Raw genomic sequence first — 13759 nt, forward strand, 5'->3', positions numbered from 1 at the left:
TATTTCTTTACATCATTTAAGCGACATTGAAAGTAGGTATTTTTAAGCATATTTCCCAAAACACACTTACTGTACATAAATGATTTCTTTCACTTTTCAGTTGTGCCTTTTTTCAAATGTTGTATGATTCTAGCATGGAAAAGTTTTTATATTCAAACATTCAGAAATGATTCATGAGACAGTTTTTACTTTAGTTTCTTTTCTTGTGAAGTATTTTACTGAAACATTGAATTTGGATTCTTGTGATGGTCTTTGCTATGATCGTCAGTATTGTGCTTATTCTGTTCCACTAACATAGAGACTCTTGTATGAAAACAATTTACAATTCAACTACAGGAGAGTCGGTTTTCTTCTGAATTGAGCAAAATTGAAAAATGGGCCTTTTTTAAAATTTATTTTTGAAAGATGTTCCTTATTATCTTGTAGTTGAAACCGAGGGGAAACAAAGGGACATTGTGTTCCTCTTGGATGGTTCTGATGACTCCAGGAGCGGCTTCCCAGCAATGCGCGAATTTGTCCGTAGAGTAGTGGAAAACCTTGATGTGGAGGAAAGCAGAGATCGTGTGGCTGTGATCCAGTACAGTAATGACGCAGCAGCTAACTTCTATCTGAATACATATTCTACAAAAGACGATGTCATGAATACCATAAGAGGCCTGAGACAGAAAGGAGGAAGACCCCTCAACACTGGGGCAGCTCTGCGGTTTGTGAGGGATAGTGTCTTTACACCATCCGCCGGTAGCAGACGTCTTGAAGGTGTTCCTCAGGTCTTAATCCTGTTGACGGGGGGAAGGTCCAGAGATGATGTGGGTGGATCTGCCTCGGCTCTGAAGGGCCTTGGGGTTGTTCCTCTGGGAATTGGAACCAGGAATGCTGACACCCGGGAACTACAAACAATCTCCTACGATCCCAACTATGCTCTAACTGTCAGAGAGTTTTCTGACCTTCCAGACATCCAACAGCAACTTCTATCAACACTGACACAAATTTCTGTAGCGATCAGACCCACTGTCATAGGTAAACTAATACCTTCTTCAGTTATTTCTGTATGTGCTGCTTTTGGCATGGCAGATAATGGTCCAGATTTTAAGTAGAATCTGGGTGGCTTTCGTTCTTTCTGTTCATGTTGATTCCTAGAACCTTTTTCCGTTCACTGGAGAAAGTGGAACCATGAATATACCTTGCTCCAGATTTCTGCTATGTTCATGTGAACACGTCTTATGTGGAATTCCTGCATCGGATGATTTTTCTCCCATTTCTTTCTTATTTATTCCTTTGTTTTTTTTCCCTCTGCTTCCTGGCTCTAATTGCATGGTTTATGGTTATCTGCCACTGTTGGTACATTGACAGTTTTACACGCTTTGCCTCTATGCAATGTCGCAGGCACTAGACTGGGAATATGACTTCATGCTTTGTGATTCTTTCTCTATGATGGTTTAACAGCGTCTGAGTTTTCAGTTATATTACAAATTGTGAAAATATGTCATTTTTTGTTTTTCTTGATTTTCAAGATTATTTCTTTAAATCGTTTAAGCGACATTGAAAGTAGGTATTTTTAAGCATATTTCCCAAAACATACATAAATGATTTCTTTCACTTTTCAGTTGTGCCTTTTTTCAAATGTTGTATGATTCTAGTATGAAAAAGTTTTTATATTCAAACATTCAGTAATGATTCATTAGACGGTTTTTACTTTAGTTTCTTTTCTTGTGAAGTATTTTACTGAAACATTGAATTTGGATTCTTGTGATGGTCTTTGTTATGACGGTCAGTATTGTGCTTATTCTGTTCCACTAACATAGAGACTCTTGTATGAAAACCATTTACAATTCAACTACAGGAGAGTCGGTTTTCTTCTGAATTGAGCAAAATTGAAAAATGGGCCTTTTTTAAGATTTATTTTTGAAAGATGTTCCTTATTATCTTGTAGTTGAAACCGAGGGGAAACAAAGGGACATTGTGTTCCTCTTGGATGGTTCTGATGACTCCAGGAGCGGATTCCCAGCAATGCGCGACTTTGTCCGTAGAGTAGTGGAAAACCTTGATGTGGAGGAAAGTAGAGATCGCGTGGCTGTGATCCAATACAGTAATGACGCAGCAGCTAACTTCTATCTGAATACATATTCTACAAAAGACGATGTCATGAATACCATAAGAGGCCTGAGACAGAAAGGAGGAAGACCCCTCAACACTGGGGCAGCTCTGCAGTTTGTGAAGGATAGTGTCTTTACACCATCCGCTGGTAGCAGACGTCTTGAAGGTGTTCCTCAGATGTTAATCCTGTTGACGGGGGGAAGGTCCAGAGATGATGTGGGTGGATCTGCCTCGGCTCTGAAGGGCCTTGGGGTTGTTCCTTTGGGAATTGGAACCAGGAATGCTGACACCCGGGAACTGCAAACAATCTCCTATGATCCCAACTATGCTCTAACTGTCAGAGAGTTTTCTGACCTTCCAAACATCGAACAGCAACTTCTATCAACACTGACACAAATTTCTGAAGTCAAACCCCCTGTCTTAGGTAAACTAACACTTTGTTCAATTAGCTGTGTTTGCGCTGATTTTGAAATGTATTCCTTTTTAAGTTAATTATGTTATAATCGGATGTATGATGATGGCAGATAATGCTCCAGATTTTCTATGAAATGTTTTCTTTGTTTTGAAGAAGGCGCAATAATGATTATATTCTCCTAATTTCACCTCTTTTGATATAAACATATTTCAAGTGATATTCTTGGATCTGGTACCGTTCTCTGATTTTTTTTAACTTACTCCAATGAATCTCCAGTCCATTTAACATTATTGCACCCTCAGACTGTAAGATCTGGCCTGATGAGCTTTTGCAGCTGTTACTTTATATGGACTTTACCTTTTATAATCTTGAAGGTGTTCCTTAGATTGTAATACTGCTGACTGGTAGACATTCTAGAAAAGATGTTAGGGTTCCAGCAACTATAATACCAAGTGATATTCTGTTTTTTTTATTTTATGAACAAGGAAAGTGGATACTAAAGAGCATTTCATTTGATCATGCTCTTGCTCTCTGTACAATTTATAATCTGACAAAAGTTTCAAAAAAGAGAAGACCAGTATTTTATGTAAAAATTGTAAATGAAATTAATTGTACTGTAATTCTTTATAATGTAATGACGTTCAAGATCTACTTATGGAATCATGTTGATTTCTCTCACATTTACACTATTGTGTACCTGGCACTGTTCTGTCAAGAGAGAACAATAGGTCATATAGTATTATAGCCATCTGCAAACAATATCTTATTTTCCAAGGATACATTTTCTGTTCATGAATTCCAAGATCTTTCAAATATGCAGAGTTTCGTTTGTCTCTTACATGAGTAATTGCAATGAGTAACTGTAATTGCAAGATTTATAAACAGTAGTAGTGAAACACATTACAAATGGCGATTTAGGTAAATTAATATGTACAGTGTTTTATATATTTGTGTGAGAATCACTTTTAAGTTTTTAGTCTGTTGTGAATATTGGAAAAAAGAGAGTGATTCCATTTGTGTTCATGTTTTGTAAGTTCTACACAGCTTAGTTTTATTTATGTGGAGGTGACACAGTACAATATGTCATGTAACTACTTTTCAAAATGAAATTATTTCCCCTGTCAGTTGTGCTTTTCAATGGCTTTTTCATAAAGCACTTTTGAATTGTAATATCTAATATACTGTATATCCCTTTTATTTTACCATTGCAACTCCCACTATATGCAACTTTCTTTTTTAAAAGATTATAATTATTGGTTGTATTTGTAAGAAAAACACTACGGGTAGATTTGTCCTTGGGAAAATTCAAATGACTTTAAAAAATGAATAACCAATATTATAAGTTTGTTAAAGAGCAGTTTTTGTAATAGAGGTGCAAACTACAGTATGTTAAGACATTTTGCATGTTGTGTTGCAGAAGTGGGCTAAAATATTTATCTTTTTTTTTCAGAACCCCAAGGTAATAAGAAGGATGTTATCTTTCTGATTGATGGCTCTGATGGAGTTCAAGAGGATTTCACAACTATTCAGGAATTTCTTAGACGAGTTGTTGAAAACCTTAGTGTTTCAGAAAACAAGATTCGGGTTGCTGTCGTCCAGTACAGTGATACTCCCAGGGCAGATATCTACTTGAATTCCCACACAACCAAACAAGGTGTTCTGAATGCCATAAAGGGACTGAGACATAAGCGTGGAAGACAGCGCAACATGGGGGCAGCTCTTAAATTTGTCGGCTCGGATGTAATTTCCCCTGCACGTGGTAGCAGGAAGGAGGAGGGTGTTCCACAGTTTTTGATTGTTGTCACAGGAGGCAGATCCAATGATAATGTGAGAGACCCAGCAACAGTTCTCAAGCAATCAAGGGTTGTGCCTTTCAGTATAGGGACTAGAGATGCTGACCCCAGTGAACTTCAAATAATTTCCTTTAGTCCTGACTTCTATTACCCTGTTGATGACTTCTCTGGCATCTACAATGTCCAACAAAGACTCATCTCACGCTTGACAGAGTTGTCCGAAGATGAAATATCTAAAGTTCTCCCAGTCTTTCCCACAGTTACAGGTAAGAAAATATGCCATTTAAATAGATTTTTTCTACATTTCTACAAAATATTCTTGTTCTTGAAATTCTTAGCAGAAATGTAGCAATGAAAGAAACTAAAATCCAATGCTTTTTGAAGAAAGCTATGTTCAATATAAATACTTTTGGGAGTGAAACTATCATATGTTACATGCAGTAAGGTACAGCACATTCATATATTGTGAGGTGTTATCTCTATATGCATTTGTTCTGTTGTGTTTATCTTAAATCATTATTCTTCTTTTATTATTACAGTTATACATAATATTAATAATTAAGTATTATGAATACAGATATTAGTAATACAACACTCCAAGAGAAACAGCTCTAAGTGAACAACAACATACTCCAAAAAATCCTGATGCTGTAACATGCCTTTTCTTTTAAGAATAAATAACATAGTGGCTGTTCACTTACCAACTTATGACCTAGCAACTTAAACAGTCAGTCATGGCTCTTTGGAACCTACACAAGAGTTCTGGAGTTTTCTGAATGTCTCAGAGAGACACTTAGTTTTGAGAAGAGTCTCAGCAGAAGCTAACGGAGCCCAAAGAGGAGCTTAAGTTTTATGTTTGTGTTTTGGTGGTTTTGATTATTTACCCCTACAGTAAACAATGAGCACTAATTTTGTACCTCAGAAAAACAATTCTCTCTGAAATTCACACCAAATTCTTCTCTCATGCATGGTTTCATGGTCAGTCATTTCCTTACCATCTCCTGACAACAGATCAGATAGACAGCTTGAAGCCTCTGCTTCCTGGTATTTAAAACGTCACCTAACCAATTATCTTCTCCCACCTGGTCAGGTGACTAATAGTGGCAGCTCATTCCCCCCCCCCCCCCCCCCCGCATTCTGGGAAATGTGGCTCAGATAAGAATCTCCATCTCGCCTGAATCTAGAGCACTCTTACAATGTTATAAAATCCTTGTAAACACACAACTACCAGTAGTTCCATGTTGTGCATAGAATCATTAAATATATTTAAATGTGTTCTAGTTTGCATATTACAGTTGTTAATACTTTCAGCCATTTCCAGTAAAGGAGTAAAAATACAAATTATAGCATTTTCCTTTTGTTTAGTTTTAGCATGTTAATTAATGTGCTTCCCTCTGATATTTAATTAGCATTTAGCTTTATGATCCCTGATTACCTGCCTGATTTTGTTATCTCTATGAAAAGTGTACATAAATACTTTTATTTTCTCTATAATTGCACTGTGTTTAAAATGTTAGAAATTATTTCTGATGCCTGCATTCTTTTGCACTACAGTGGTCCGAACAGGAGATAAAAGGGATATAGTGTTTTTGATTGATGGAACCACTGCTGTTCGCAGTGAGTTCCCAAGCCTCAGAGACATGATTCAGAGAGTTGTGGAGAAGCTGGATGTCTCCCTGAACAAGGTGAGGGTCTCTGTTGTTCAGTATAGTGATGACCCCAAGGTGGAATTCCTGCTGAACGAACACTCCTCTAAGGACGAAGTGCGTGATGCAGTCAGGAGAATGAGGAACATGGGAGGGAGTCGATTGAACACTGGCCGTGCTTTGGAATACGTCACCAAGGAGATCTTTCAGAGGTCGGCAGGCAGCAGGATTGAAGAAGGGGTTCCCCAATTTCTGATAGTTGTCACTGGGGGCAGCTCAGCAGATGATGTTGAGGCCCCTGCTCAGCAACTGAAGCTAAACACTGTGGCTGTTATTTCTGTTGGAGCAAAGAATGCCAATCCAGAGGAGCTGAAGTATATATCCCTCAATCCAAAATACTCATATATCCTGAGAAATTTCCAAGACCTTTCTACCATTGAGCAGCAGTTGTTAGCTCCAGTAACTACTATGACAACATCAGATATTGTAAAGGAAACTTCTGAAACTCCAGATATAGGTAAGAAAATATATTAACCTGATGATAAACATATGCTGTATCATGGATAAGATTTATAATAAGAAAAAAATATAGTATTAAGTAAATGCTAATTCATGAGAGAGTTTGAATTTTTTTATTTTCTGATCTCCTGGTCTTTGAAAGGTTTAGGTTTAGACTTTGCCTCTAATTGTTCCTTATGCCTACTTTTAAGGAAAGGCCATAAACATAATAACGTAGTCTTTGAGAGATTATCAAGTAATGTTGTCAAGTAACTTATCTGCTTTTTAAAACAAGCACCATTTCTCTTTTTTAGTTCTTCCTGGATTGGGTAAGAAGGATATTGTCTTCCTTATTGATGGGTCTGACAGTGTTGGAGCTGATGGCATTGCCCACATCCGTGACTTCATACTCAAAGTACTTCGGCAGCTTGACATTGCTTCTGACAAGATCCGCATTGCTGTGGTACAGTACAGCAGCAGGCAAAATACAGAATTCTCTCTGAACACGTTTTCCAGGAAGAATGATGTGATCTCTGCAGTGAGAAAGCTTCGTCCCATTGGAGGACCTACTGCCAATCTAGCCAAAGCTCTTGACTATGTTATCAGAACTGAATTAAAAGCTGCAGCGGGGGTCAGGACAGCTGATGCTTCACAGCACTTAGTGGTGCTTACTGGAGGCAAGTCACCAAGTGATGTCAGCATTTATGGCCCAATGCTGAGGAACATCAATATCGGCTGCATAGGGATTGGTACCAGTACTGCAGATACAAGACAGTTGAGTCAGATTGCTACCACTCCTGAAGATGTCCTTAAAGTGCAGAACTTTCCAGGGTTGTCCAATATTCAGGACAAGTTCCTCGCAAGACTCAGCGATACTCCCAGTACAACTAAACCCCCTACGGAAATTCCTGGTAAGTCACACGTTTAGAGAATAACTCCACTCCGGAATTACCTGAGCTGGCACACAAATTCTCAGTCACTCTAAAATAAAATTTAAGATATATTGGGGTTTTTTTGCTGGAAGTGCTTTTCTTGCAGCAGGTACTGTATTTTCTTACCTTAATTTTGATCAAACTTCATTATGGCTGCTGAACCCCAGAAGGGGAAATGGAAAAAAAACATTTTGTAACATCCAGTTTAATTCAGTTTCATAGGTTGCTACATGTTGTGTGGTGTTGCTACATTTGCCAAAGAAAATAGTGAAAGGGGAGGACAGTAAAAATGTCATTACATAACCAATGTACTTATACAACAAGAGTGTTGTTACAGTACACGATGTATTACTCTTTTTTAAATCTGTTCTTTTGACTTTTGCAGGTATGGACATCAAAGTTGCTGACATTGTGTTTTTAGTTGATGGTTCAATTAATCTGGGGCGTGACAACTTCAAATCGGTCATGGAGTTCATCCTCAACTTGATTGACCTATTTTACACAGATAACGATAAGCTGCGGATTGGTCTGGCCCACTACTCCACAGATGTGACAGATGTGTTTTACCTTAATACTTACAGTAACAAAGATGACATCTTAAATGCTATTAGCCAGGCAGAATATAAAGGAGGAACGCGAATCAACACAGGCGCTGCCATTAAGCATGTTCAAGACCAGCACTTTATTAAAGCAAGAGGAAGCAGAAAGGATGAGGGTGTCCCACAAATCCTAATGATTGTGACTGGTGGGAGGTCTCAGGATGATGGGAAAGCAGCAGCTTTGGCGCTCAAATCTACTGGCGTACGAATCTATGCAGTGGGAGTAGGTAATATTGAGGATGAACTCAGCAATCTTGGCAGTGAGTCCACCACAGTCGCAAGGGCTAGCACCTTTCAAGAGCTCTCGGAGCTGAACGAACAGATATTGGAAGCGCTGGTCGATGAAGTGAAAGGCATAAAGCACTGCACCGGAGGACCAGAAATTTCCAGAGGTAACAGGAAGAGTTTGCATGTGACTTTTTGAACATTTACAGATATTGTACACTAAAAGTTTAAATTATCTATACATATTTTGAACATGTTATGAAGACATATTGTACACATTCTTGTGAATTCTGCAGTCCATTTTAACCCATTTATAGTGGTATTTTTTGGAGTGAGCTTTTAATGTACAGTATGAACATCCACTCTTAGCCTTCAGATACATGTTAAACAATCGGTGGGTTAATTTGACACCACCAGCAGATGGAAAGTAGCTTCTTTTCACCTATGTGTAAAGTTGCTCTTTGTCATTGACGTACATTTATCTATTAGATAAATGCCATTCATAAGAAGCAAGCATGAGACAAAACCATTACTGCATTTTTTAAGCAGCCAGAAAAATCAGGTGAAATTGATGAAATCGATTTTTGTGATGTAAATCACAACATCAAATCAAAATTTGACTTTCGTTTTGTTAACAGAGTGCAAGATGGAGGTCTTGGTAGGCTTTGACGTCTCCAGCGTTGGAGCGGGACAAAACATTTTTGTAGCTCAGAGAGGGTTGGAGTCCAAGATGGAATCAATTCTTCAACGAGTCTCCCAGATGCATCCAATAAGCTGCTCAGCTTCTCAGGCACCCTCTGTGCGAGTTGGATTGGTGGCTCTCAACTCTGCAGGGCAGCAGGTTGGATTTGATTTAAGCGAGTACAAGCCCCAGCTCATCGAGTCATTCAAAAACCTCCGTTCCAGAGGGCCTTACATCCTGAACACAAAGACCATTGATGCTTATCGTAGCATGTTCCAAAGCAGTGGGACACAAGGATCTGTCAAGGTATGTTCGACGTTGTGAACCTCTAGCACTCATTTGGAAAGCAGGCTGAGTAGACCTGGGAGCCGTCGGGAAGGAATTAGAGCTACATCACTTGGGCCTACCTGGGATTGAACCCAGGACCTGCAGTCAGGAGCTACACGCCCTTGCCGTCTGAGCTACCACAGCTCCGTGCAAAAACAAAAGCCTGATGAAAAATGAAACTGTGTAATGTTTCACCATTAATTAAAAGTTTAAATTAACCCATGTCATCTAAGAAATCCATTTTGATCCATTCATGTTGTAGGTTGTGATTCACCTAACAGATGGTCTCGATGAAGCATACGCTCAAATGAAAGAACGCATAGACACGCTCCGATCTTCAGGTGCTTCTTCAAAATTATTTTGTTTTTACAATTTCTTTGAAATTAGAAAGGAATATTCTAAATTGGGCCTGTCAGATGTCAACAGCTCTGCCATTTATAAATACAATCATTTAAGAAATAGAACAGAATCCAGTCCAGTGATCTAGCTGTATGGGGAAAGTAAGAATGAAATATGCAAAAAAGTGTATAGTTCTAAACCACAATAATTTGTTGTAGCTGATGTGAGTGCCTTCATCCTGGTTGGCCTGGAGAGAGTGTCTGGATTTGAGGATGCAGTGCTGCTGGAGTATGGACGTGGCTTCCGATACACGAGGCCGCTACGCCTTAACCTGCTGGACGTGGACTATGAGCTGTCTGAAGAGCTGGTGGGAAACTGCAGTCTGTTCATAGAATAATCTGTGTTTGCTGCTATTTAAACATCTGTATGATAAATCTGTTTCTCTTCTACTTCTCTCAATAACAAAGGACAACATAGCAGAACGAGAATGCTGCTTAGTCCCCTGCAAGTGCACTGGACAAAGAGGGGATAGAGGACCTGTAGGAATCGTGGGACCTAAGGTCATTTTATTTACATGAATTAATCAATTAATGTATTTATTTCAAAACATATTCTGAACTGAGCTGTGTTTTATATTTAATCTTAACACACTATGTCTCTGTAATGTGATATTTACTTGCATGTTTGGCTATAATATTACCTGAACAGTGTAATGAAGCATCATGTATTTAAAGTGTTCTACTCTTGAACCTCCTATATGAGTGTAATCTAAGGTTGTCCTTCTGCTGTGACTACAGGGAGGACCAGGCGGGCCAGGTTACAGAGGACATCCTGGTGATGAAGGTGGACCTGTAAGTAGGCTTGAGAATCACAGTTTTCAATATAGGACACTTTCTTGTAGGATGCATGCTGTCAAAGTTCAGTTTTAGCACCATAACTGTTATTCTTATGTTGTAGTAGTTTGTAAGGTGTTTTAGCCTTTTTTACACATAAAGACCATTGTCTAAAAAAGTGGTACTAGGCTCTTTAAAGAGCCTACTTTGGCAGAATCCTAAACTGTGGCTGTCAGAAACTGTGGGCTACACATAATGAAGTTTTCACTGCAATCAACCTGACTATTAGAGTATATCTACTATCAATTCCTGATTATCAGAATAATCAGGAATCATCTGCAATACAGCACAGTTTGCACACAGCACACAGTAAGTACAGAGAGATGAATTTTAAACTCAGCCCATTCCCTTGGAAAGTAAGGAATTAATTGTTGACTGTTAGCCGGGGATAATAAGAATGCAGGTACTGTACAATGCCGTATTCTAGATCTACAATATATATACATAAATGCATGTGCACACACTGTGATTGTGAATGCACATGCGTTTGTAAGTCTTCCACTACTGTATTACTGTGCTGTGCACTGTTATACTCTCTTTCCCTCTTACAGGGTGAGAGGGGACCCCCAGGTGTGAATGGGACACAAGGATTCCAGGGCTGCCCAGGACAGAGAGGCATAAAGGTGGGAAACTCTAAAGAATGAAACTCCACTCCTGACACCCTTGTTTTAACATTTAATTTTCTAAATAAATGGAGCAATTTGAGGAAGCCCATGTGTTAACAGCAGCTGTGTCTCTGTCTCTTCTAGGGTTCCCGCGGATACTCTGGAGAGAAGGTAACGGCTGCTATCAACCAAAGCCTTCATGCAACAAGATTTAATGCCTGCTCATTTTTTTTCTCTGTTCGCTGACATGTTATCAATGTGCTGTTTACCTTATTTTTACAGGGCGATTTTGGAGACATCGGTCTAGATGGAATCGACGGGGAAGAGGTAAAAGAAGAATAAAACCAACAAACCCAGAAGACCCAATCCATAGTGCAAGAATGTTTTTTTTACAGTATAGCTTGAAGTTGAAATTGAGTGTATTATCCAAACTGAGGATAGTGTGGCAATAGGAGTAATTCTAGGCTGTTTGTTCCATTCTGCTTCTATTTCCAGGGTGTCAGTGGGGTGACAGGACCTCCAGGAGAAAGAGGGAGCCCTGGTAGGAGGGTAAGTGTGTCTTATCACCAGGGTTAGAAACTGGTGCTTAGTTTGTGTTAATTAAAACCAGTTCTAGAAACACAGTGAGTTAATTCATGTGCAATGTTATCATCAATCATAATAAAAGTTTTTTTTTATGTTTTCTTTTTTATTTAAAGTAGTAAGATCACATTATAAATCTCTACTGTTTAAGATTGTGCCTGATGCAATGTACACCTTAGTTAATATTATTTCAGTTTAGTTGAATTTGCTTTGAAAGGTGTCTGTGTTTTTGTAATGTAACTTGACCACTGATATCGATATTTCGATTTCATAAGGCTTGGGCAGAAGAAGGCGAGTCAAGCAAAGGTCAGAATAGCCACTCGTACACAGTGGAAGATTAGCACTGAATCATGCCCTTAAACTAAACCTCAATAGAAGTTGTTTCGCTGGGGAAGTTTGAGTGGGTTCCATAGTGAAATGACTATGCTAAATTGCATGAAGTGTAATTGATATCTGGCACAGATATCTACACTACTGTGATTGCCACGACTTGGCAGGATGTTTTTATTACATTTTAAAACTTCAGTTGATTGATTGAATGTCTGATGAATTGATTTGATTCTGAATCACAAAATTCTATTTGGTGCTTTGACATGCTATCCAACTAATTTCATTTGGAAGGCAAATTTACCAAAAACAGTAATATAAGCGATGAAACATTCAGGCATTAAGCATATAAAAATCACAGGTTTATTGCATAGACTTAAAACAGTATTCTAAAACACTTTGTATTTTACAGTAGACACAGTATATGCCCCACCAGACACCAATTCATTTGGAGAAAGGTTCTCTTGTGCAGACATTCTCTGTGCAAGAAAACAATCTTCCCATATTTTCATAACCTAAGCCTAGCTATATGAAACTATATGAAAACTCCACAATTATTATTAGCTCTGTTATGTAGGAAAATAAAAACTTTAATAAATGTACTTTAACAAAATGTTTTGAATTAATAGTGCTATTTGAAGTTACTATTTACCCTTTTCAATTAGACGTCCAAAACCTATAGCTTTTGAGAGCTTTCTGTCACATCCTCCCATTTCATTCTCAATCTGTCTCTGGGTATAAAGTAGTGAAGCAGAATGTGTTATAATATGCCATGTCCTATAGTTTACTAAGAGTGAGTGATACTTTAATTTAGTATAATTTTGTTTATTGTAATATCTGTTCTTGCAGGGTCCAAAGGGGGTTAAAGGAGCAGGAGGAGAAAGAGGAGAAACAGGAATTAGAGGAGATCCTGTGAGTGTGTTATTACAAATCTTGAATCAGTGTAGCCCTGCTGGACTGTTTTCTAGAATATGTACACTACAATGCCATTACTGCCAACATCATTATATGTGTCTATACGTACTGAAACAAATGTAATTGGTTCCAATACTCAAATGATGCATTTGTAATGGCTCTCAGTATATAAAACATAGCCCTGTGCCAGAAGTTGCACCAGCAGTAGCAGTGGAGCATAATTAGCTGTTAGAATCACAGGGGCCTGTGTCACTGAGAGATGAGAAGGGCTTGCTTGACACATCCCGCCCTCTCTCAAACAGTTGGCTAGTCACATGACCCAGGCTGGAGCCTGCAATCATATAGTATTGCCCAACCTGCACTTGGGAGAGCTTCTTTCATCAGCTGAGCCAATCCAGAGTCCCTGTGTTATCACTTTCTTTAGTAGAAAATTCAAACAAACAGATTCAAATACTAGTGATTCCTTCACAGGTATGCATGTTTTGATTTCTCATCTCATTTTTTAAGATACTGAAAACTAAATAAAATACAGATGTTTGCAATTATTTAACTGTTTTTATGCAGTTTAAAATATACTATAAACTATTTTTATAGGGTACACCTGGAGCAGATAACCCTCAGAGAGGACCAAAAGGACAGAAGGGAGATGTTGGACCAATGGTAATATACAGCTGCTGTTTGCATTTCCATGATGTGTTCACGTCTGGTACTGGTATTTGAGAACATTCATATGGAGGTAGTATAAGAAAAACACATTTTCTTGACACTGAAAAATTAAACCTTACTTTCAAATCATTTACAAGTTTATGGAAGAGAAGATTATGTATTTTTTCTACTAGCTTTTTACTGACTAGCAAGTTTACATTAATTGAGCTTTTTTGCAAGGG

General features: G+C 38.4%; 1 protein-coding gene across 1 annotated transcript in view; it reads left to right on the top strand.

Annotated features, from left to right (window-relative positions):
- The window catches only part of LOC148649270 (uncharacterized), a 128362-nt gene that overhangs the window by 97390 nt on the left and 17213 nt on the right, over positions 1–13759 (top strand). The window contains exons 61-77 of the mRNA XM_088605690.1: positions 427–1017; positions 1931–2518; positions 3960–4568; positions 5857–6465; positions 6761–7357; positions 7764–8369; positions 8841–9190; positions 9474–9552; positions 9769–9917; positions 10018–10110; positions 10348–10401; positions 10995–11066; positions 11193–11219; positions 11331–11375; positions 11544–11597; positions 12807–12869; positions 13467–13532. Coding sequence (XP_088461816.1) covers positions 427–1017; positions 1931–2518; positions 3960–4568; positions 5857–6465; positions 6761–7357; positions 7764–8369; positions 8841–9190; positions 9474–9552; positions 9769–9917; positions 10018–10110; positions 10348–10401; positions 10995–11066; positions 11193–11219; positions 11331–11375; positions 11544–11597; positions 12807–12869; positions 13467–13532 — 4652 coding nt within the window. The remainder of the gene's footprint in view (positions 1–426; positions 1018–1930; positions 2519–3959; positions 4569–5856; positions 6466–6760; positions 7358–7763; positions 8370–8840; positions 9191–9473; positions 9553–9768; positions 9918–10017; positions 10111–10347; positions 10402–10994; positions 11067–11192; positions 11220–11330; positions 11376–11543; positions 11598–12806; positions 12870–13466; positions 13533–13759) is intronic.

This window comes from Lepisosteus platostomus, chromosome 14 (genome assembly GCF_059453375.1).
Source record: "Lepisosteus platostomus isolate fLepPlt1 chromosome 14, fLepPlt1.hap1, whole genome shotgun sequence".
NCBI classification, from domain to species: Eukaryota; Metazoa; Chordata; class Actinopteri; order Semionotiformes; family Lepisosteidae; genus Lepisosteus; species Lepisosteus platostomus.